This window comes from Psittacula echo, assembly GCF_963264785.1.
Source record: "Psittacula echo genome assembly, chromosome: 1".
NCBI lineage: Eukaryota > Metazoa > Chordata > Aves > Psittaciformes > Psittacidae > Psittacula > Psittacula echo.
Window position 1 is genome coordinate 87793538 of NC_137735.1, and position 25222 is coordinate 87818759.

The window sequence follows — 25222 nt, forward strand, 5'->3', positions numbered from 1 at the left end:
TGTGCTTTAGAGAGGGCTGGCTGCATGAGGCTCACAGGCACCTAGATAGTCTAAAGGGAGCATGTGTGATGCTGTGAGATGAGGCCACTGGTATGCCAGTGGGTGTATGTATGTGAGAAAGGAAGAGAGAGGGGGAGAGTGAAGGAGAACACATGGATGCCCAAGGATGTGTGAATGAGACAAAATTTGCACGTAGCTGTGTATGCAAGTGGCTCGACTAGAAGCCTGTGCGTAGCATAGAAAAAGCAGGGAAGATGCTTGGGATTCAGAGCAAACGCCTGCTGAGTGCCTGCTGTGCATGACGGTGCAGGAATGTATTGGTGGATACGAGCCTGCACAAAGATGGTGCAGAAACCCCTCCTGGTTGTGCCGAGAGTGTGCTTTGCAAGCGTGCAAATCCATGCCAAGAGGTCACCCGTATGTACATGACAGGGCGTGCGCACGGGTGTTTTTTCCATAGGATATGACTCTTTCTCGAACTCACCTGTTAGCAGCCTTCCTCTCCCCATCTCTCTCCCCCCACTCTCCAGCAGATATCTGCTTGCTTAATTTCCCTTCAGACGTTTATTATATCGTGGAGATAATCACGCCGCAAAATACCTCCCGGTGCCATGAGCAACACCAGATTGTCTTGTAGCAACGTTTAAATTTCTCTGCCCTTTCTTTTCTTTCCCCCTGCACACAAAAAGATGTTAAGATATTAAAGCTGTCTCTCTCCCTGGAAGTAGTGGTGCAGCAGGGCAGGGAAGAAGGCAAGTGGAGCTGAGAGAAATGCTCCACTTGCCTTGCAACAGTGAGAACCCGAGGCCAAAAAAATAACAAACTACCATGCCGGGAACTCCTCTCTTCTTATCTCTTCCTAAGGAGGAAGGAATTTCTGTCCCCATTCCTCACGCGATGTTAAAGCCACATTACACGGGTTATTGCCGCATTAGTCATTTTTAATTAATTTATCATTTAAATTAACACACTTTTTATTTTGTCAGCAATGGGCTGCTACTCCCTCACTAGATTTTCGCCTTGATACCCAGCCAAGAGGAGGATGGCAAGTTATGCTCCACCCATCTCCTCTCCTTATAAAAGGAGCAGCCCCGAGTGCCAGCTTAGTCTCTCTTGCAGCTCGCAGACTAAAATAAAGACCCATCGGCTCACTCGCCTCCCTGTCAATTTTACCTTTTCCGCTTCTTTTCCTTTTTTATTGTCTTTTCTTGTTGCAACAGAGCGCGGGAGGCAGCAGCAGCTCCGCTCTGAGGCTTGTCAAGGCTCAGCGCCTGCACATACACACACACGCAACCCAGGGAGAAAACATTTGCTCTCACCTGTCTCCAAACCCAAAGCAAACCTCACGCCCAAGCGAACGGCCAACGCTTCCAACGAGAAGGCACCCAAGCCAGCATGTTAATGTAAGGAGAAGAAATTCAATGTATGCTAGCAACTTCTCGCTAGAAAGCAAGTGTGTGCAAGGAAGAAAAGGAGCATTTTGAGAGAAGGACACCTTAAGGAAGATTTAAATTTTTTTTGGATTTCGCACTAAACTTTGGAAAGTTTTTTTTCTTTTTCTTAAATTATTATTTTGTGCATTTTTTTTCTAAGAACATTGAGCCATTGTTGCCTGTATGTAAAATCTTTTACATACGTACATTTTAAAAAGCAAGACAACCAAGAGCAAAACCAGCATGTGGACCACCTAGCAGAAGGCAATACTGAAGCATCCCTGGAGGCAAGGGGAACACGGACTCTGGATGCGGATCATTTCGAGGGACTGCATTTCTCTTCCACCGGGCTTATGAGATAGCACCGAGGCAGGCGAGTCACCGAGAATCACTTCTGCCTCCCCCCTCCAGCACCACCACCTCCTCTTCCAAGGGCGCCCGCAACTCTCCCACCAGCAGCAGCCCGGCTCGGAGGGGAGATGGGAACGCGCGGCGCCCTCGATGCCTGAGGCAGGGCGGCTCTGCGGGAAGCGCTTCCCTCCCGGGGCTCGCCGTCCATGTGCCCGCAGCCGGCGGGGCCTGAAGTCGGCATGAATCTCGGCGTGGTCTTCGCGTTCATCCTCTCCCTGCCCCTGGCCCGCATGGAGGTGAGTTTCTATCGCGGGCAGCGGGCGGTGCTGCCGAGCTGCCAGCGCCGGAGCCGGGCGGGGGGAGACCGGCGGCGGCGGCGCCTCCCGACCCGCAGGTGCGGCGGGGTGAAGCCCCGGCGGGGAGCGGAGCTGCGCGGCGGGGACTCGGAGGCCGGGCGGGCGGCGGCTGCGTGCCCCGCGCTGAGGGAAGGGCTGCTGAGGGGCGCGGGCGCGCTAATGGCGGGCAGAGCCGGCCCTGAGGGGAGCGACCGTTGGGCCGGTTTCCAGCCCCGCGGCGGGGCTGCGCGCTGAGGGGGAGCGGTGTCCCCTCAGGACGTGGAAATACGGCCCCCCCCGTGGGTGTCCCCCAGACTGGAGGGGAAGGGGAGGCCGGGTCCCTGGGTGCTCCCGGGGAGCCTCCTGCCCCTCAAGCGGCTTCCCCCAGGGCTGTCACTCCGGAGCATGGTGCCCGCCGGTGGCTCCGCTGCCATCGCACCTCTCACCTCCTCCGGTTTCGTGAGGCAGGGACCGGGTCCCAGTTATCACAATGTGAAACCCAACCTGGCATTGCCGAGAGGCTGATGGAGAAAGGGGGGAGGTAGGGGACGGGGTGGCTATAGACAACAGACTCTCGGGTGGCATGGTTATGCGGTGAGGTGTGTGTCAAGCTGGGGCCATGGGAAGAGGCAGGAGATGGGTGTCTCTGCTGCCTGTGCTTGCACAGTCACGCCAGCATCTTGTCCTGCAGTCCTCCTCCATGCTCTGTTCAGGAGGGAGCTGGGCACAGGGTGGGGACCAAGTGGTGGATTTGGCTGATGGATGTGCACCCCAACCCTCTTTGGTCTCCCGATGTGGAAATCAAAGCCTCACCCTGAGCCATGGTTGAGGAAAAGGAGCCCCAAGACCCCCAGTCCTGTGCTGCCACATTTCATTGTCCCATTGCTTGCAGATTGAAGGGATCAGAAAGCCCCGATCATCCAGCTCTACCCAAGGTGGTGAAACTATGGGTTAGATCTGCGGCTTGGGGGTTGTCAAGGGCAGGAAAATACCTTTCCACTAAAACTTTCCTGCCTTTACATCATTTCTTTCTCTCCCTTCCTCATTTTCGGGCAGGGTGGGTGGGTGCAGCCCTCTGTGCAGTGGCGGGGAAGGGGTTGAGTGTGAAGCATCACATCACCTCCTTATGGGCCCATTTTGCCCTTGCCCAAGCCGCAAAGGGAAGCAGTTAGAGCTGTGGGCTGCCCAGTGGTTATGTTTGTTTTGGGCAGTGGATGGTATTTCCTCTGTGGGTGGCTCAGATCTCTTTCTCCCATGCAGCATGAAACATCAGCTATGGTTGGTGCTGGGGAAGGGTGAAGATGGAAGTGCCTGATCGCAGGGGGCTGTTATTCTGTGCTATAATTACATTGAAGGACTGCACAGCTCTATGACAGCCTAGTAGGGTTAGAGTTTGGGAATTCTGGCTGTAGGTTCCTTGGGAGGGATCATGATATTCAGCATTTTGTGACCAGAGAACCAAGAAGGTTTCTGCTTGGGTAGATGCTTCTGCCTGCAGTCAGTCCCCACATCTACTCTGAGGGTAATGTGTTGCCCCCTCTGTACCAGATGCATACATGACTTCTACTGGGAGGCTGACCCATAGGCATCCTCTGCATAGGGCTTGCACCTCCTCTGGTGCCATGCTGGAGAAGATGCATGGGGAACAGTAGCTCCTCCTAATCAGCAGTGGCCTGAGCCAAGAGATGGAGCCTCCTGAGTCCCTCTCCCTCTTCGATCACACCCATTTGGAGCTGCAGGGCCCTGGAGCTCTTCCAGCCGGAGGGAGTGCAAGCCTCAGCGGGAAGGTATTTGCCAGTTGGGAAGCGAGGATGCTAAACCAATTTGCATTTGCCCCACGGGCTCTAATAGTTGCCTTGCAACATTTACAGAGCTGGGCTGAGCCCAGTGTGGTTGTGCTGGGGTGAAGCCCCACTGGCAGGGCTTTCTGGAATTCCCAAGGAATGGGGTGCGGCCAGGCGCTTGCTTATAACCTCGGCCCAGCTCCCCATCATGTCTTCCCGATGCAACGCTCTGGGGCGCTTCCTGATTCTTCCTAGCATGAGGCTGTGACAAGGACAAAGCAGTGTAAGCCTGGATGGATGACATGTGTGGGGTGAGCTCCTGGAAGGAGCCGGGCGAGTCCTCCCTGCCTCCCTCTCACTGTCAGCTGATGCGCAGCAGCAGGAGGGAATGACAGTGGTTTCTGTGCTGTCTCCAGTGCTGCTGGTAGACAACGGGCCCTGGAGGTTGAAATGCCTCCAGCCCTCGCAGGGGAGGTGCTGGGGGTGTGTGGAGGAGCAAGGTGGAGCAGCGGAGCCCCCTCTGAACTGGGAAAAGGGTGGGTAGGCCTGGCTGTGTTCTAGCAACATGGGCTAGATCAAACATTAAGTTTGATTCTTCTAAGGCAGGAAGACGTAAGCCACCGTCCCATGTGGAAGGGGCTCATGTGAGGAGGGCTATGCCTCTATCAGGTAGATGTCGGAGTGCCCCTGTAGCTGGGAGTGGTGCTGGAAAGATGTAAGCCCTGTGCCAGGGGAGCAAGAGCCTCTGGGCTTCAGCAGGCTGATGGCAGGTACTGCCAGTCCTGCCATGGAATGCAGTGGAGTCTCCCCTCGGGGTCCTCACATCAGCTTCAGAGGGAATTAAAAAATGCTGTTTGTTTGGGTTGGGGTTTTTTGCCTGGCTGATCACCCTGCTGCCGAGATCCTTCGCCACGGTCAGTGTGGAGGTGCTTGGGAAAGTCCTTCTCTGCTGGGCAGAGGAGACTGGTACTGCTGCTACCCTTCTGTCCTTCCGGGTGCAGTCAGAGGTGGGTGTGTTAGACACATCACTTCCAAAAAGCGGACTGGAGGAGTCCTCACCTTGGGAGTATCCTTGGCTGGTTTCTTTGAGCCCTGAGGGTCTACCTTCCCTGCCAGTTGCACAATCTTTGCTCCTTCCTCCTCTGTGTCTGCTTGTGCAAGACTGTGCAACCCTTGCCTGTGAGTAGCTGGAGGGAGGACGCAAGCACAGCCCTGCTCACTCCCTGTGCCACCTTGGCAGCAGCTCATCGCTGCTGCAGCATCCCTGGTCCTCAACAGCATGTGTTGGCAGAAAGCACCAGAGGCACAGGGGTGGTGGGGTAAAGGAAGGGGCTGATTTTGGGAGAATGTGTGTGTGTGTCTCCTGTTTGCAGGGCATTGCTTCATGTGCACTGGTTTACTGCTGATGTCTGGGAGGAGGGAGGCAAAGCCAATGCATCGAGAGGCCCCGGTGTCCCAGCTACAGTGCACCACAGGCAGGGCCCCTGCAGCCTTGTGTGCTATGGGTCTCACCCCCCAGGCACCAGCAGCTGGGAGAAGGGATGGGGACACCCCTGCCAAGGGACTGGCAGAATGCGGGGTGACCCTGTGGTTTGGTGCAGAGCCAGGCACTGGGGCAGAGGGAGGGAGGGAGGGAGAGAGGGAAGAACAAACTTACTTTCTTATAGGAATTCAGGGCCTCGCGGGACTACGAGGCCAGGCCTTGGGGCACTTGACAGCCAGCCAGGAGTCCATTGAGACAAAAGTCTTCTTTGATGTGCCGTGCAGTAAAAAAAGAGAGATTGTTAACCTGTGTTAGACAAATAACTCCAGAGGAGCTGCTAAGCAGGAAAGGCACCAGCTGCTTGGGCTGGTCTGTTGGGGATCCCACCTCCTGCAATGCTCCTCCACCTTCTCACCCCATGGGATCAGGTAGGGGTGGCTGAAGGACCTCTGCGTCCCTGTGTGCCATCCCCACCAGGTGCCCCGAGCCTGGGTGTGTGCGGTGCCCACAATCTCAGAGCCTCCCGGTCATAGGGCTGGGCTGGGGGGCCAGTGGCACGGCTGTTCCCATCACAGACCCCAAAGGGAGCAAGGACAAGCTGTGCAGCTCAGGTCTGTACAGCTCCTCTCAGGCCAGCCTTGGGCACGGTTCTGTGACACAAGAGGAAAGGAAGGAGCCTCACAGACTTGCGGTTGTCACTGGCAGAGCTGCCTCGCAAACCCTGGGGATGATGAGCTGTGTGGGCTGGTGATACACCACAGCCATGCTGGTAGTATCTGCAACAAGAAAAAATTGGCACCTAAAACTGCTACTGTGAGCAGGGAGTGGAGCTTATTCCTACAGACAGCCTCCAGCAATCAGGCTCTTGAGGGCCTGCATTTGCAATCCCTGATTCCTATCTGTTCCCCCTGCTCTGTGAGCAAGGTGACACCTCCCAGCTCGCCTCCAAAGTCACCGAGTCTCGTAGCACCTGCCCACAATCTCCCCCAGCGAGTGCCGGAGTTTAAAATAAAGTTCCATTTCCTACACGGATTGAGTGTCAGGAAGGACCAGGGGCATCCGTGCACAGCAGCATTCACACACAAATGCATTTGGCTGACAGGTGCAAGCATTAAAACCCCTGAGCTCTGGCTGCAAGTCCTGGGAATTGCAAATGATCCCTTTTCCAGTAAATGTGTGTGGCACAAGGCAGGGAAGTGCTGCAGAGCCTCTCTGGCACTGGGCTGTTGGTCCCACTCTTCCTCACGCAGCAGGAGTTGTCAGAAGGCATCTTCATTTCGCAGCTAGTCAGTGATCCCTGAATTATACAAGTCTCTCTCTCGCTGTGCATTCATCACTGATGCCGCTCCCTTCTCCCTCAGAGACTGAGGAAGTGGTGCCTGGGGATGTAAAATCTGCTTTTCGCTGCAGGCGGACAGCCAGATCTGTGGCAAGATGTGACAGTGACAGGGACGGAGTGGGGCAGAGAGGCTTGCTCTGACTCGAGCTCTCTGGTGGATCTGGCTGTGGAGGTTTAAGATGCTAGTGCTGTCTGCTCTGTGGCTATCCCAGCAGGTTTCTGCCCCGTGACTCAGGCTGCAGCAGTCTTCAAGGCACCATGTCCTAGTTTAAGTCACAGTATTAGCGGGTGGGCTAGCAGGACACTCCTGTTGCCCTGTTCGTAGAGGCGAAGGACGGGTGGCCCGGAGACAGGCAGATGTGGGAGGGTGCCAGGCTCAAGCAACCATGCAAAAGTGGCTGCAGGTTTAGGCTAAAGCCCTCAGGGTTTAAAAGCCAGTGTTTAACCACCTGCCTGGGGGTTTTCCTCGGCTCCAAGTGGAAGGGAAATGTTCTGCAGTGAACGCAGGCAGGGAGGGAACAGCGGTACACTAGAAGGACCACACACATGCCACCTACTGCCCATAAAAACCCACATGAAAATCCCTGCTTTTCACAAGCACACGAGCCAAGTTCTCCTCTCAGTTACAGGGGCATGTGTAGGGCTGCAGCTCAGACGGCATCCAGCACCCGGCTGAAAGAGCAGCTTTTCCGCATGAGTAGCCCTGAATGAAGAGAGCGAGGAGCTAAGCAAACACTTTGGCCAGTACTTTCCTCCGTATCTTTTTCTAGCCTTTCGGAAGTACATTTTAATCAGTGCTTGCTTTCCCACACCGCTCCTTTGTAGTCTTGAGAAGTGCTGTCACTAGGGCCCATTCAAGCCTGGTGCCAGAGTCAAATTCCCAAGAGACTGATGGCGCTGCACCTGCCTGCACAAACCCTGAATTTGTCCCATCGTCCCATGTCTGCAAACCTGCTTACTTCAGAGTTTTTTTGACACTGGCACGCAATGACATCCTGCCTCCCATGTGTTTCTTCATCCAAATGAGCTCCTCAGCCCACCATCTCAAAGAGCCTTTCATGCCCTCCCTGCAGCCTTGGTGATTTCACACAGGCTCACGCCGGAGAAGCCTCAGCTGTGAAGGTCTGTCTTCTCCTCCAACCCCAATCTGGTTTTTTTCTTTTCTGAAGAGTATGCAAATGGTGTATATTATTGGGCCACTGTGGTTTGAAAACACACGCGCACGCACACGCACATACACCCCATATCTGACAAAGCCCGTTAGGGAGTTTCATAACGGAGGGAAATATTGGGAAGCTTTTATCAGATAGCGTAAGGGAAGTCTGTTAAAACGCCTTTACTGCAGGCAGCAGGAATGAGAGGCCACCTGGAGAATCCATACAGCACCGGAGAAGGAAGCCTTGCTGGCTGCTTACACAGCGTTTGGGGCTCTGCTGCACAGCCTGGGCATTTCTGGGCTTTGTCAGTCTCCCAAATGCTTTGTGGGAGTCAGTGAGAGGGGCTTTTGCTTTTGCTCAGGTTTCAGGCTCGTGCCTTCATGTGGGCATGTCTTTGGTTCTGTCATGCCTGCCCCATGCTCCTTCGACTCCCCCAGCTCCTGCTCCATGACGCAGTCAGTATTTGCAGGTTGCCTCTTTAATGGTTGTTTCTCACCTTCTTTCCTCTTTGTCGTCTGGCAGGGGGACCCCATACCCGAAGACATTTATGAGATTTTGGGTGACAGCTCATTGCGCTCCATCAGCGACCTCCAGCGCGCCCTGCGGATAGACTCCGTAGGTAAATCTCCTCTTCACCAAACACTCCTCTATTTTTTCTTAACTCTTTGGTGGGGAGGGAGGGGGTAGTCTGTTTTCAACAGACATCACTATAAATATAGGAACCATTCAGGAGCCTGGCTATTCACACACCCCAAAAACCCAACAACCTCTGGGAGTTAGGCAACTAGGAGCTCTTCTAGATCTCCTAACTGCTTGGCCCATTGAGGGACACTGGCTTCCAAAAGTGGTAGGAGATGGGCAAGGTGAGTGCCAGGAACTCAGGTTAGCACTATTCACCCTAGGAGATGCGCTAGCAGCAGAGCTTGAATTGGCCAAGCATCAGTTTAGGAGGTGGAGAAATGGGAGGTAGAAATAGGGTGATAGAGGAGCAGAGGGCTGAGTGGGTGTCCAGGGTTAGCATCCACAAAAGGCCATAGGCTCTTAGGACGAGAGTGTCAGGGCACGTGTCCATGGGCGAGATATGGCACAGGGGGCTAAGTCAGGGTAGCGTCGCTCCGCTTCTGCCCATAGATAAGAGCTGTGGGGTCTGCAGTGCCTCTGGGTCACTCGGGCAGGGCTGAGCGCAGCGAGTGGCAGGAGCGGTGGAGCGCGGAGGGGTCGGCACGTGTGGGAATTGGAGCACACGCTGCGGCGGCTGGGCTGGCCCAGGAATTTATTTATAAACGGTCTCTTCAGAGCAAATTCCTTTCTATTCTAACCCCGCTCCCGCCCGTCGGCCCCCGGCCCCCCCCAGCTCTCCTTCTCTCTCGTGTTTTGTCTGTTTGGAGCTTTGTAATCCTTGCCGAGACACTATCTACGGGGGAACAGAATTTCCTGCTTTTGTTTCCTATGCCAGTCCAACCACTGGCGCAGTCTCAAAAGCATTCCCGCTGCCTTTCAAAACGGCCCTGGAGGGGCAGGGGGGGGAAAGCGAGGGGGAGGGCACCAGCTGCATTCAGCTATTGTTTGCCTTAGAAAGAGGCGACGAGGCTCCCCACCACCTCCACGGCCGCTCCCTGCCCTCACCAGTTCCCTCCTCCTCGTCCATGAGCCACACAATGGGGCAGCTTCCAAAATTAGCTGTGCTGGATTGTCCCAGGCTGGTCCCCTCCACCCCAGCTGTCTTCAGCGCTGACCTGGGGTGTAGTAGAAGGACAACCTGGGAGAGAGAGGGAGGGACCTGGTTTTCAATGGGAGATTTGTTTCGAGTCAACAGTTGTTGCTGTTTTCCCCCCTCTCCCTCCTCTCATCAACTCAACTTGTGCACAAAAGGCAGCCCCCACCCTCGTTTGATGAAATGCCAGGCAGGGTGGGGAAGGAGCGGCTGAGAAGATGCATGCAGTCTGTCATGTCCCGGTGTCTAAGGAACAGATACATCTCTATTGCGGTTACCAACCACCCTCATAATGAAGAAATAAAATGGGCTTCTCTTCTTGGATTGGGAGAAGGCTGCAGAGCTTTGAGCCACTGGTTTCACTTCAGGTCCCAGATTGGAAGGGCTGATCAGGGAAACAGAAAATAAATGATGTTGTGAAGCTGCCTCTTTGTTGCAGCGTTTGGCTTTCATCTGCTCCCAGGTAGTGACCAAGGGCCATCACCATTTGCTTGCCCTGTGTGCAGTTAGTGTCTTAGCAAAACAATCCCAAAGTGGCTGGACTTTTTCCCTGTGCTGTCCATGCACCCTGTGTTTGTCATAGCTGCTGTCCTCTACTGCCTGCACAGGGAGCCAGGATTAGGCAGCTCCAGAAGGCAGATGAGCTCTTCTGACCTTAGACACTACTGCAGACCCATCAACAGAGGAGTGTGGCATGGGGCTCATCACCCTTAACTGTGGCTGCCCTAGAAGCAGGCAAGCCCATCTAAGCCAGTCATCCAGACAGCCTCTGTAGCCCCTAGAGAACTACCACCCTTCTAGTGTGTGATCCATCAGATCTCATTTTGGGTGTCTGCCTCAGGGCAAGATGAATGGTGTCCTAGAACTGATCATACCTCTCCAGCTGCTTTAAAGGGTGTCTGTCTGTCCACCTCATGTGTAGATGTGCTCATGCATCTGATTTCTGCCTTGTGAATATAGCCTCTGTGCACTCATCCCAAATCCTTCAGCAATTGCTTCAGTGCTGATTGGAGAGCAGTCTCTGCTCCCCCTTATAAGAAGCTGCACTAGGGCAGGGCTGAGGAAGAGGAATGGGACATGATAGGTATGGGAAGTCTGCTCCAGCACACATCTGATAAACAGAGATCTTCCACTGGCCCCAAATTCCCTTTAAGAAAATTGCTCCCTTGATGCTGACGTCCATTCAGCTTCCTTCAGCTGCTAAAGCAGGTCAGAGAAGGAAAGAGCTGTGGCTGGGTGGGAGCTATCTCTGAGTGCAGCCATTGTCCGGAGCTCAGGAGGGGCTGCGTGTTGGAGTGCTCCATGGGGATTATGGGCATTTCACTATTCACCGCTTCCTATGGGAAAAAGCAGTGGGGTGGGAGGGAACTGCTCAGGACTGGCCTGAATGCTATCGGTCTTCCTCTCCCATCACTGACTGAACTACCTCCAGATCCTGCAGCTTACCTTAGAGTGGTAGGGGGGAAAAGTAATTTTAACTTTATTTTTCAATTCTTCTCTCATAAAAGCGACCCTGACCTAGAGCGGCTGCAGTGGGTTGGGAGAGAAGAAGCAAGTGCCCCACCTCTCACCCATTATCCCCTTCACCTGCCCTTTTACCCCCCAGGTCTCCCAGTCCCAAGCCATGCCAGCAAGGCACCACAGTGTCACACACCAAACTTTCAGCTGGTCCCATCTAATCTTTGATCCTCCTTGCTGTATCCTGGTCTCAGCCAGCTGAACTGAGTCCCTCAGCTACTCCTCTGACACCAGAAAGCCCTGCCATGGACCTTGTTGTACTTGAGCTGGAGTTTTCCTCTCCCAGACCTGACTGGGATCCCTCTCTCATGATAGGCTTCTTGCTTTGAGCTGGGCAGTCTGAGCCAAGTGCAAACCAAGAGTGTCTGTGCCCAGTGCAGCTGTGACCTTGCTGGTGGATTTACACCTAGCGTAACGTCCTGGGGCCGTGGTTTATGTAACTTCTCTACATGTTGTCTGACGAGCAGAGCACAAGTGCCTGCTGTCTTCTCCTGCCTCTACCCAGTGCTATTAAGTCATGTCTTTCCCTTTGCAGAGCAAGATAGCACGAGCCTGAACCTGAGTACAACTCAGCCTGGTCAAAACCCAATGGTCCTGTCTCGGGAGCGACGAAGCCTAGGTGAGTTTGGGTGCACCTTGTGGTTGTTGGGGCACTCGCCTGAGCAGCTGTAGGTGGGTGCAGATGCATGTCTTGAGATACACGTGTGGTGTTTGATGTTACAGTGCGCTTGGATGTGTAGACACACAAGAAGGAGGGTCTGGGCCTCATGCAGGAGCTGGGTGTTACACCCCAGGAGGGCAGGAGAGGGAGTCTGGAGCTCTGCAAGCTGCTCTCTGCTTTAAATCCTGCTGGTGCTTTTATCTACAGAGGAGTCATCTCCTGCTGAGCTACTGGGGCCTCCTCCACAAGGTGTGGCTCTGTCCAGGGAGGGAACTGAAGGAATGGGAGAAAGAGAACATGTAGTGTGTGTAAGAGCCATGTGTGGTCTTTCCCTTCTAGTAGAGGTGTCTGCAGCAGGCTAGTAACAGCAGCAAAGTCTGTTTCATCTCCCCTTTTTCTCCCGGCCCCCCGCAGATGCTCTGGCAGCAGCAGAGCCAGCTGTCCTTGCGGAGTGCAAGACACGGACCGTGGTCTTTGAGATCTCCCGCAACATGGTGGACAGCACCAATGCCAACTTCGTGGTGTGGCCACCCTGTGTGGAGGTGCAGCGCTGCTCCGGGTGTTGCAACAACCGCAACGTGCAATGTCGCCCCATGCAGATTCGTGTGCGGCATGTCCAGGTAATGGAGACGCTTCCCGCTGCTCCCTCCTCTCGCAGCTTGCCTCCATCCTTAACCCCAAAACCCAAACCAGTGCGGGTCTCAGGCTCACATACCTGTTCCCTTGCACCCTCTCTGTGGTCACATCTCCTGCATTAGCCACGCAGCGCTGCAGCCTCTGGTGTGGGGTGACATCCCTCCGTGCCAGCCACTGGGAGGGCTGGTGCTGTCCAGCAGCTGGGGACTGTCACCACAGCAGAGCTACAGCACACTGCCCCCAGATGCAGCTCCACGCCGTGGCTATTTCTGGGGCTCCAAGCAGCCTTGTCTGCTGTGTTAGAGCAGAAGAAACGGGATGCTTTCATCGCGGGAACTGGTTTTGATGCAGAAAGAGGAGGGCTTTGCAGTTCAGTCTCCATCACCCTGCTGCTCCTGCAGCTTCTTTCCAAGACACACACTGGAGCAGCTCCTCCTCTTTCTCAGCCCCACGGTTGCCTCCTGACCCACTCCAGCGCTAAGCAGACACCTGATAGTTAACCTCTTGCTCTGATCCTTCCCTCCTCACAGCTACCAGTGATCTCCTCACAGCTTCCTCCCAGACAGCTTGTTTAAAAATAATATTCAGCCCGTACTAATCCTCTGCCTGAGCCATAAGAGACTCCCCCAGGCAGGCAGGCAGGCAGGCAGCAGAGGTTGGCTGAGAGAGGTTGTATTCACACAGCCCTTTTCATCAGGAAATTCCTTTCTCAGAAAAGCCAGGCCGATTGAGGGAAAAAAGTGGGGGGGAGCAGGAGTTGTTTTTGTGGAAAAAACAAGTGAGAGGTCAAAAGGCAGCCTGAAAAAGTGACCTGGAAATGGTTTCTTTGAGGACAGAGGTCTCTCTATTGTTTGGCTGGAAGTGTTTGTCTAGCGAGCAGCGTGTGGTCTGAAGCGTGTGGAGTGGGCTTTCAAGGAAAGATAAACAGCCTGGCTGCTTCTGCGCTGGCTGAGGGATGCTGCTGGGGGCAGTGGGTTTAGAGGAATTCCATCCCAGAGCGAGTATTTATAGCTCGTGGAGCACTTCAGGGACCACAGTCTCACCAGATAAGCTGAGTGGGGTCAGCCCCGGCTGCTGCTGCAGTGGGAGGGACCCCCTAGAAAGCTTGTGCCCTGTGGTGGGATGTGGAGCAGTGAAGTCTGTCCTCTGAGTCAGCACTGGTGGAGAGTCCGAGGGAATTTCCAGAGCACCGCCTTTCCTGTGAAACACGGAGCTGAGGGCTTCAGCCCTGCGAGTTATTAAAGAGCGTGAGACAAATTCAGACAGGCCTCAGCAGAGCTGGTGAAGCTGCGCTTGCCTGCATCGGGCCTGAGTTTTTCTCCTTTTGCCTTTCCTGTAGGATCCTGTGGGAGTTAATTCTGGTTGCCCCCAGGTCTCCACCATCACATCTGTCAGAAACAGGCTGATGTGCTCTGCACGTCCCATGCGTGTGTCTGGTGATCCACCAGTCATCCAGCTTAAGCAGCGGCGATAGTTAGGAACAGGGGAAAACAACCAGTCACATCCGAACTTGTCTGGTCTAGGTCTGCTCTATGGTGGTGTGTGCAGAATTAGCTCCCATGCACACCACCCCTGAATCTGAACCGTGCTCTATAAACTGCCTTCTGACCCTCTCGGAAGAAAGCCAGTGGTGAAGCGCACCGACACTGATTATTTTACCAGAGTGGGAGCTGCAGCTCTATAAATCTCTTGCTTCTTTCTCCCACGTAGGTGAACAAGATTGAATTTGTCCAGAGGAAGCCAAATTTCAGGAAAGTCATTGTGCCTTTGGAGGACCATGTGCAGTGTCGATGTGAAGCTGTGTCCCGTCCGCCCCCCAGGAACAGCCGGCCAGTGCCACGTGAACAGAGACGTAAGGATCCTGGCATGAGTAGAGTGGAGGGAGGCGTGAGAAGAGAGGCTGGGGGAAGAGGAAAGAGCCCTCCGCTGGTTTCAGTCTGCTAAGCTCCAGTGAGTCCCATGGGCTGGTTTATACCAGCCGAGGGACATTTCCCAGGATGTGTGCCTGCCAGCAAGGGGCTGAAACTGAGGGAAATGAAGGAGGGGAAGGTGAGGGGTGAGGGGAAGAGCATCGTGGGAAAAGCGAGAAGCAGAGACTGCAGAGAGCAGAGGACAAGGGACAGAAGAACAGAAGGAGGCCTTGTGGCCCTCCTGTTGCAGAGCTCTTTGTTGATAGCGCGTGGAGAAAGATATTTCAACATGAGCCCTGCCCCGCTCTGTACAGACATTCTCCCCTTGTCTTGGCAGGCTTGTCACCGTCGTTCACCACAGCCGCTGTCTCACAGAGGCAGCGAGTACGCCGGCCGCCAGCGCAGAAGAGGAAACATAAGAAGTACAAGCATGTCAACGCTAAGAAAGTGCTGAAAGAAATCCTCATAGCATAGAAGTGCTGGCAGGGAAGAGAGAGCACAAGGCAGGTAACAGCAAGCTGCTTTTCCAGTCAGGGGAGATGCTCTCCTGGGACACGGTTCTGCCCAGGCATCTCAGAGCCTTCCTGCAGCACTATCTGCTTTCACTGTGGGGCTACTGCAGGGCCTGGGCATGATAAAACCCAGCTTGAAGAAGGGAGGAGGATTAGGCTGGGATCCAGGGTGTGCATCCTATTTATGGCTTTATGGCTCTTTGCAAAGAAGAGAGGTGGAAGCATCATGCTGCAGCCACACTTGCTCTCAGGCCCTGCCCTCTCCTTCCTCTGCCTCCCTTACAGGCAGCCTGTAAGGCTGACTTCTCTCTACACCTAAATCCCCTTGGGGTCCGTGTAATTCATCTCTTCTGTGGCGCAACTCCTGTTCTCCTTTCTCTATTGATTCTCCGTTGAAAGCAGACAATTAATGTTGCTCTGGGGATCCCTTTTCCTTTTATTTCATTAGTTGTGTTGGCAGAAAGACTGGAAAGCAGCAACACTTTTGGTTCCTCTCTCTCCTAGCGGGAAGGCTGTGTGCATAAGAAAGGTCATACCAGGGGAAAGGAGAACTGGAATCTCTGGCAAGAGATCTGGACTTTGTCAGTCCAGGGTCTGATTCTTCTCTCCCTGACTTGTGTAAACAGGAGTAATTCCTTCATCACTAGAAGAATGTCACTGGTACATGGGAAAGGAGAATAATCCCTGGTTCCCTGTGAGAAAGGGAAAGGAGCAGAAAAGAGGGATAGAGTAGCTAGGGCACAGCCATAGGGAGGAGGCTGAATTTAGAGAGAGGCAGCACAGCCTAACAGGGAAAGCCCTAGCCCATGACTCAGCAGTTCCAGCTCTGCCACAGACCCTTGTATGAGCTTGGCCCACTCACTTCGCATTCACTTCCCCTTGCCTTCTTGGGAGAGGGGATGAAGGGGCTTTCACGTGTGGCATTTCAGGAGCTGGAGACGAGGGGTGCCAGGCAGTGCCTTAGGATTGGTATTCCCACACTTAGAACTACGAGGCTCTGATTATCCCAGAATCCTCCTGAACAGCCTGAAGTTCCCATGTTGCAAATCCATGCAAATCTCAGCTGTAGCTCAAGCTGTCCGGGAGAAAAAATAGAGATGGTCAAAAGTCCTCCTGGGCTTCTAATCTGGTGCTTTGACAGAATCGTATCCAGAGGAGAAAGCAGGAGAGAAGGGGAGTTGGAGGGGAGAGGGTTCCATGTTCTAATGCGTGGTTTTGTCTCATTTCCAGGTTTATTTAATATATTTGCTGTATTGCCCCCATGGGGTCCTTGGAGTGATCACTTTTCCTCTTTGTCCGTCTGCCTCGACGTCTGATTCAGACGGCAATTGGTGCTTCCCGTTCCAGCAGTGGACCTTCTCCCACCAAAGCCTCTCCCTTCTTTCATTTATTAGCATAATTCTGAAGTTTTACACACACACACACAAACAAGGACAAGCAAGAGCTATCTATCTATCTATATATATATATATGAGAAAAGAACAAAGTACAGATAAACCCGTGAACCCCGACAGCCACAACACACGATGAGGACAGGACAATGCCTTCCCCGCTCCAGAGGACAGGGTAGAAAATGGGAAAAGGAAAGTGGGTCCAATTTCTTCTGAGGGAAGGAGAAAAACAGATGGACAGAGGGCAGAAGGGGAATGTTCTCCTTTTCCCTCGTGTTTCTGGTAAGGCTGGGGGGCCTGGCTGAGATCAACACTTGCACTGGACCTTCATTTTGCAAACAGGCATATCTCAGATTGCGATGATGGAAAATGCACTATGGACTTTATCGCCCTACCTGGACAGATCTATATATTTTTAACGTGCGTGTGTATATTTTATTTGAAGAAAAGGAAAACCAAAACCACTAAGATATACAACATCTCGGGGAACAGAACACAAAAAAGAACCACAAAGCAAAACAAGAGAAGCCAAAAGCATTCCCCCCTTCCCTTTCCCCTCCGGCTCCTGGTGCTGACTGGAAGGTGTTTGGATCATGGGGAAGGAGCGGACGGCAGCAGGCCCCTGCCAAAAGGGGACCCATCTTTGCACATGCTGGTGGAGAATTCAACTTTCCAGGCTTGGACTTAAAAAGTATTTTTTAAATTCACTCTGTATGTGTGCGTGTGTATGTGTGTGTGTGTGTGTGTGTGTGTGTGTGTGTGTATATACGTGTGCATGCGTGTGTATGTGTGTATGTGTATTTATACATACGTATATAAATATATATATATATGTTCTTCAGCGGATTTCATTCCCCAGCAGCAGGAAGCTCAGAGGCACGTGCAGCGGCTTGGCTGGGCTGGCAGGAAAGCACGCTGTTAGTGCAACGTGCCTGCGAGGGCTGGGAGGGGACAGGCAGAGGCATCATCTGATCTCTCTCTCGTTGCCCTTTTCTCTCCCTCTGCACCAACCCTCCCTCTCCCCAACACAAGTTCCTTGCAGGAGGCGAAGTGGCATCACAACGAGACCAACAACAGCCAAACTTAGAAGCATGACTTAATCTCGGTGAGCTGTCCTTGCCTGCTCTGTGGTCCTGAGAGCAGCATCATGTCATTCCCCCGAGGTTTTTAACCCCTTCACGGGTGTCCTGCACACCATGCCTCCCCTGCTCTCTCCCTGCCAGTGTCCCTGTATCTCCCATCGTTTTCCTCAAATCTTCCCTCTCAAATTCCTTCTGGATTTTTGCCTGTTCGATGTTCCCACCTAGCTTGGAAGTTTGAGATGTGGGCAGTTCTATGTAGGTATTGAGAAACAAATGAGGATGGTCTTTGCAGTTGGCAGCAGCCATGTGAGAGAGAAATGAGCTCTTCTAAGTGAGGAGGACTCAGAGAACAACAGGAGGGTCAGTTGTAGAGTCCCTCCTGTGCCACTGCCTGCTCCAGAGGAGGGAGGAGGACACTGGGGACAAGGGCTATTTCTGCACACCTGGTAGTCACTGTTAGCAGATATGTTACATGGGATGGGAATTTCCAGCACTACCGCAGAAACCCGGTCTCGGATTGTGCTGTGCTGGGCGCTGCAGTTAGACATGAAGAATTGCCTGCCCACAGCTCCGGCGGCAGCCCCTGCCCCTCCTGCTCCAGCTGCTTCTCCCGCACACGCAGGCAAAGCCCCGGGCAAGGAGGAGAAGCCACAACCTGGGAGCTGTTACAGGTCATGGAGGGACCCAGCCCTCGCCTCCTGCAAGCCCGGAGCACTTCTTGTACCATTGCCAATGCGGCACATTGCTCCCTTCCTCCATCCCCAAGCCCTGAAGTCTTAAGACACTTTGTTTTCCTGTTCCAAAATCTGTTTCCTTTGGTTTGTAAAGATGGTGAGGTTTTATTTTATTTTGATTTCCCCCTTTTTTTTTAATGTAAGATTAATTTATACTCAGTGCTGTATTTAAAGTTGTAAAAAAAAAAGAAAAAAAAAGGAAACCACCTCTCAGACGACATTCTCTCTTTCACGTGCTGAATGAAATGCAGAGGCCAAACCAACTCCCCATGGCACAGAGTGGGATTCCCAGGGCTTCCAGTTTCGTTTTCAGGGTGCTTATTGCAGAGATGGCAGAGAGAAGCAGCCAAGGCTGGGAAAGCCCTGGGAGCCCACAGCCAGCAGTGCTGTGCTCCTGCTTCCTGCCCATCACCCAGCTCTCGGGCTGGTTTGAAACAACTCAGGCGCTGGGGGGTTTGTCTTCAATTGGACCCCTTCTCCTTCACTGCTCTGTTCGGACACCCGGGCAGAATCTCCCTGCGCTTTCATCCCATCTCCGGATTCCGCTGCTTTGAAGGGCTTGGGACAGTCAGCAGTGTTTACACTCCCCAAAGCTGTACAAACAGTCGGCCCCTTCCCTCCTTAGTCACATCGTCTAGACAACGGCGCTCCTTCCTTCACTCGGAAAGGCTGTTGTTTCCCTTTCCGCCCAGCACGGAGGGTACCGCACATCTGGCGTTGGGCATGGGCTGTGGGGAGTGAAGGCAGCTGCTTCCCTGTGCCTCAATTCTGGGGTTGCCCCGGCACACACACAGTATCCCCAATACATGGCTCAGCTCTGAGGAGCATAAACCCAAGTGGGGACTTGTGCTGGAACGGTGAACTGGGGAGCTCAGGATTGGGGTGTGCTCCAGGCTGTCCTCACAGGACAAGCCTGGCACTGCCAGGTGTGTGCTTTGCTCCAGATGGCTCATTTTAGGGTGAGCACATGTTTTCCTTGATCCTCCAAAGGAAGCTGGTGCAGGGGTGAGCTCTATCCGCCCCCAAGGACGGAACACACAGGCAAAATCACAGCGAGGATAATAATCACATCCCTGCTCTGATTTCCTTAGGATAATCTAGTGAAAAGCAAGATTTGTTTGACTTGAGACTTCTTTGGCTTGATGGCCTGCCAGCAGGGAATCTGTGAAGCCATGTGTGCAAAGAGGGATACAAGCCACGGGAAGCATCAGCTTGGACCGAGGGGCGGGAGGAAGGGTTTGGCATCCCAGGGGACCAGCACACCGCCCAGCCACGGCGGTCCCAAGGGAAGCATGCAACCCCATCCACAGGCTTTCAACAGCTTGAAATGAAGAGGTGCTGAAAGGGAGCTCACACCTCCACAGCGCCTGGCGTCCGCCCGGAGCGTGCTTGAACGCCGCTTGCTTGCAGCGCCTTGGCGCATGTTCAGCACAGGTCAGCGTGGGGCGCAGGGAGGCAGGAGCAGGTGGTTTGACATCAACCCCGCAAGGCCAAGCACAGGAAATAACCCCCCGCATAAGCCCCAGGAGGGCTGCAGCATCTCCTCCATGCAGGGGTGCCAGGTTGGCTCAACCAGGGCTACAGGTGATCTTGGAGGAGCCAGGGAGCCTTGGCAGCTGTCCCTGGTTTAATTGCACGGCTGCAGCTTTACCTGCAGGCCCAGCCTCGGGATGTGTCATTCAACAGGAGGTTCATCTTTCAATGGAGGAAACGCATCCAGCCTTCCAGGCAGCGGAGAGAGGATTCAGAGAGGGGTCCTATTGCTCCCGAAAGCGGCAGGCAGATGGGAGAGTGAGCTCATGGGCTATCCTGGTGCAAAAAGAAAATCCTTGTGTGTTAAAGCCAGGCCTTGGGCTGTTCAGCATTGTGGGTCTGCAACGCTAAAGCTCTTGCATTGCTAAATGAAGTGAAAAATCATGTTGTAAGAGTTTCCTTGTGGGCCAGGGAAAACCCTTGGCTGCTTATTTTATTGGCACTTGGGAATACAAAGGGTTTAAGCTCACCCCACACTTGGCTGTGTGGAAGGAAGAGCCTTCTTCAGCCTAGCCATGTGGCACGAAGGCCACAAAGGCATTCTCCTCCCTGTGCTCAGCTTGTGCCTCCCTGCCATAAGCCATGCCCCATCCTGCTGCCCAACCTGCCTATGCTCCAGACACGGCTGGAGAGGGCTCAGTGGAAGCATCACCATCCTGCTGGATCCCAGTCCCGGCGGCCCCATCTCACTGTCCATGCACCAGTGCCTGGAGGTGGAGAAGCCGGCTGTGCCAAGGGAAAATCAGGGTACAAAGAGGGAGGAAAATAGGAAGAATTAAAAGCTACTTAGGAAGAAACCCAACAAGCGCCCCTTGCCTGAGCATGCAGCTGTTCCCCCCTCGCCTTCACACAGCCTGTGACCAAATGGTGTTGCTCCCCCAAAGTCCTTGATCCACCCGTGACCAAATGAACTTGTTGCAGGCTTGGGAATTTCGCATCTTAAAAGACGTTGTGAGGAAGCCAGGCAGCCTTGGTTGGTTTTGGCTTTCATTGCAGGGTTAAAGGAACAACGGAGCCCCCCCAGAATGAGCAGAGAGAGGGTGAGAACAGGAGGGAGCCCCAGATGCTGGGGCCTCCCTGCAGGTAGTACAGGCAATGTGAAAGCCCCGGTCACAGCATTGAGCCTGTGGAGCTTTTGGGAGAGGAGGCAGGAGGGAGAAGAAACCAACCTACAGTATTATGGCAGGGCTCACCTACCATTATTCCTCCCTAAGCCAGGCAGATACCAAAGGGGACTCTGGCAGGATGGACTGCCTTGGTTCCAGAGCTGGCAGGAGAGCAGACCGTAGGGAAACAACGACTAACTCAAAAAAAGGAGCTGTTTGCAAGTGATTAAGCAGCAACCCAAACACGGTGGGGACCGGCAGCGGGGAGCTTTGTGGCTTCACAGCCAGTGCTCATTTCGAAATATTTGTTGGTTTGGTTTTCTTTTTGCAGGCACTGCAAAAGCAAAGGAGAGATGGTGCAGAGATGCTGGGCAAGCAGCAACTGCTGCAGGTCTTCCCCCAGCAGCTCTGGAAACTCTCAAGTCCCAAATGCCCTGACCTTCTGCCCTGGCCACCACTGGTTCGTGCAGTCAGCAAGCCAAGCGCTGCTCTGCCACGGTGTTTTCTGCATGAAGGGCAACTGCTGCTCAGCATAAATCTCAGCACAGACCAAGGGAAGAGCAGAGGAGATGGTGTTAGCTGCTGCTGGTCCCTGCAGCACAGAGCTGACTGTGAGCAAGGGCATCAGACACAGAAGTAAATGAGGTCAGCATAGGAAAAGGGTGATTGAGGTGCTGGAGCAGGTCCAGAGAAGAGCAGCAAAGCTGGTGAAGGTTCTGGAGCACAAGTGTGATGGGGAATGGCTGAGGGACCTGGGGGGTTTAACCTGGAGAAGAGAAGGCTCAGGGGGGACCTTATCGCTCTCTACAACTGCCTGAAAGGAGGATGGAGTGAGGTGGGGTCGGTCTCTTCTCCCAGGTAACAAATGACAGGACAAGAGGAAACGGCCTCAAGCTGCACCAGGGGAGGTTTAGATTGGACATTAGGAACAATTTCTTCACCGAGAGGGTGCTCAGGCATTGGAACAGGCTGCCCAGGGCAGTGGTGGAGTCACCATCCCTGGAAGTGTTAGAAAACCGTGTAGAGGAGATATGGTTTAGTGGTGGACTTGGCAGTCCTGGAGTTAACAGTTGGACTCTTACAGGTCTTTTCCAACCTATTTGCTTTTATGATTCTATGATTAACGAACCAGGGTGAGCTCCCAGAAAAAATACCCTATTCAGACATGCATGGTATCATAGAATCCATGATGAGGATGAGGGCTCTGGATGCCCTGGATGCCCTGTGGATGATCCTTTCCCGCAGTGATTTCGGATGTTGCCACATGAGGGTCTGGCACATTGTCAGCCCAGTGTACACGCATGAGGTCACACACAAGCCACACCACGCGCCTGCATGAGGGCTCTGTCTGCACAAATGAGGCTGTTAGGAGGCACTCTGCAGCGTGCATGCCTGGCAGGTGTGCAGGAGGTCCTGGGGATGGCCACCTCCATGGAGGGCATTGCATGGCTGCCAGCAGGCTCTGTGGGTGTCAGCAGGTTGGTAGGACACTCATAGAGCTGACATTTGGGCATGCCGCAGTGTTAATGCTCCCAGAGGGGAGGGCAGGGATGTTTGTCATGAGCCTGCACATGCTGGAATGATGTCTGCAAGGCAGAGCCCTGCCAGGTGCCTGCGATGCCCCAAGCCTTGTGCTGGCTGCATGTGTCTGGGTAAAGCAGGATGAGGAACAGACACCTGCCTCCTGCTCTGGCGTGGTCCGAGGAGGACATCTCTCATGCTGGGGGCGGGGGGGCTGCACAAAGGGCCCTGTGCCTTTAAAGCCTGCAGAGGTGTTATTTAGGTGGAAAAAGTGTGTCACCATGACAATGGAAATTGTTTGTATTTCACTAATTGAGCGAGGATCGAGAAAGGGAGAGAGAGGGAAAAACCTTCCTTCCCTTCAACAGGTTCAGGAATTTTTTCCGCTAATCAAGAAGAAAAACAAAATGCGTGTGCCGGGAGGGGATGGGAGGAAGAGGGGGTCTCCCTGGTGTCCCATAAACCTGGTGGCTGTGGACAAAACACCACAATCGCAGCACAGCCTTGCCCTGGAAAGTCTGAGGCACTTCTGGCTGGCAGAGCAAAGGGGAGCACAGCTCTTGCTCGCAGGAGACCCCGCTTTGGAGCACCCCAGCATCTCCGTCCCAGAAGGATGCACAGCTCCAGGTGAGGCTCTCAGTCTGCGAAGGGCAGGGATGATGCCTGCTGTGGCAAGGTGGATGAGCAGTGGCGCAGGTTTGTCCCCAGGAGGGATGGGGATGTTCTACTCATCAGAGCTTCACCAGCTGGTTGTAAAAGGACTGAAATGGGTGACCTTTGCGTGCGGATTTGGCTGGGATGAGGCTCTCCTGGCTCTGCTGAACAGCTCAGTAATCAAATAAAGCATTTTCCCAGCACAGCTGCCTTCAAGTGCATTAAATGAAACAGAAAGGAGCAGGATTTGCAGTTTCTCCCTGTTACACGTATTTTCCCTTTTCCATGCGTCGTCCCACCAGGTACGCTGTGACCTATTGTTGCACTTATTTATTTACTCAGGTTTTGTAGATGGTTTCAAAGCTCACGGCCAGGAAGGAGAAACCAGATGCTGCCACCGAGCAGAACAGAAAACCTGCCCCAGTTTCCCACTAGGCACGCAGATGTGGAGCCAGGTGCAACCCCCAAACCCAGCACTGAACCCCATTCCCTTCCCTCCTGCTCTAAGCCAGACATTGGAAAATGGGATATGTGACAGCTAATTCATCCTGTGTGTTTTATTCCAAGCAGGATGTTAGCTGGTTGAAGTGGTTTGGGTTAAGGAGCTTCTCCTTCTGGAGAGAGGGATACGTTGTGTGGATAAAAGCCCTGTAGAAAAGCCCTGGGAGCTTGGAGGCTCCCCAGCGCATGGGGAGGAAGAGCAGGGGCTGATAAACCACCGGTCCCCGAGAAAGACCAGCCAGCAACAGAGGATGTTTATTCCAGTTGGAATACAGGAATATTTATGAACCTGGATTAAAAAAATCCTCTAGGGAATCTGGGCACATGTGAACACCCATCTGAGAAGTGGGGGCCCTCAGGCAGCAAACGGTGGGAGGAGTCAGCGTGCTGCTGTGACTACCGTGATGCAGATGGGGAAGGATGTCATTGCTCCTGGCAGCGTCCTATGGCCACAAAGCCAAAGTGTCACAAACTTGACACTGGGTCCCTTTCTTGGGTCACAACACTTGAGCGTGGCAGAAACAGCCATCTTCACAGAGTCATAGAATCATGGAATGGTTTGGGTTGGAAGGGACCTTAAAGCTCATCCAGTTCTAACTCCCTGCCATGGGCAGGGACACCTTCCACTAGGACAGGTTGCTGAAGACCCTATCCAGCCTGGCCTGCAGTGCTTGAATCTGGGAGAGCAACAAGCTTCGCTGCTCCCCAGGCTCCGTGTGGTATGGGATAGTTCCTGGATAGAGTACGGGATAGCTCCCATCACTGGATGGGAGAGGTCACAAGGCCAGGGTTTGGCAGTATCAGAGGTGCTACAGGTATGGGCATTTGCATCTCAGGTCTCCACCTCTAGTATGGGGTGCCAATGGTTTCCAGACGCAGGTCTGGAAAAGGACAAGAGAAGTTTGTGGGGATCTGCACGAAGCAGCTCCTGAGACACGGAGCGAACTTGTACAGGAGTAGCAGGGTGAATCTAAGCCCGATAAAGGAAGGACTCACTTTTTGGGATCTTTTTCTTTCACTCCTTTCCACCCCTCACTCAAAGCCCCCTCCTGCATGCCAGGAAGCTTGGTCGGGGCAAGCATTTTGCCACCTGGCTTATGCACGCACCAGTCAAGGAAACAATTCTGCAATTGAAAGAGGAAATCTCAGTCCCAGCTATTTCCAACCTCTATTGTTTGTTACTCAACTCATGCACTACACAGGCCAGTAAGCAGGGCAGCGAGATTGCAACACTCTGCATGTGCTTTCAGACATTTAATTTTAGCGTTGCAAGAAGGATTTGTGGTATCGAGAAAGCTCAGTTCTAAGGAAAGAGGAAACCTGTGATTCTGACACTTGATGTTGACCATAAAAGGAAGCAGATCATTTGAGTGACCTAACAGGTTTAGTCATCTAGGCTGTAATCCTCCGGCAGCCCAGCGGATCCCTGCTGGGGTTTTCCCATTCCCAAGGAGCTGGGTTGTTTGGGAGCTCTGGGCAGGGCTGAAGTCCATGAGCGACCGGAGCTTTGTGTCTCAGATTAGGCTCTTGATCTTTGGACAGCACGGGGCTCACACATATCCCTTCCCAAGCGCTCTGGGGCTGGGCTGGACTTTGCCAGCACAAGTCAGACCTGGACACTGTTTCTGCTACAGACCCAGAAGTGTTTATGAGGCACTCGTCAACGTGTTGTCCAAAATCTTCCCACCTTTCCCCAACTCTAGGGCTCTCCTCAGTTGCAGGTGTAAAAGGCAGCTCGAAAAGAAGTCGAATTTAAGGAGTTTAGGAATAAATGGAGCTCCAGAGGGAGCTCCTGCATAGCACTGGGGGCCGAGTTCAAAGTGCAGAAGCACCCTTTGCCTTGTCCTGTACTGAGCGCTCTTCTGCA

General features: G+C 53.5%; 1 protein-coding gene across 1 annotated transcript; it reads left to right on the top strand.

Moving 5' to 3' along the window:
* The first annotated feature begins 1114 nt into the window (after positions 1-1114).
* Positions 1115-18159, top strand: PDGFB (platelet derived growth factor subunit B). Its single transcript, XM_080634604.1, has 7 exons — positions 1115-2080; positions 8405-8501; positions 11650-11733; positions 12190-12395; positions 14122-14263; positions 14659-14828; positions 16064-18159. The coding sequence occupies exons 1-6, from the start codon at positions 1991-1993 to the stop codon at positions 14793-14795; spliced, it is 756 nt and encodes a 251-aa protein (XP_080490730.1). The 5' UTR covers positions 1115-1990; the 3' UTR covers positions 14796-14828; positions 16064-18159.
* The last annotated feature ends 7063 nt before the right edge of the window (positions 18160-25222 follow it).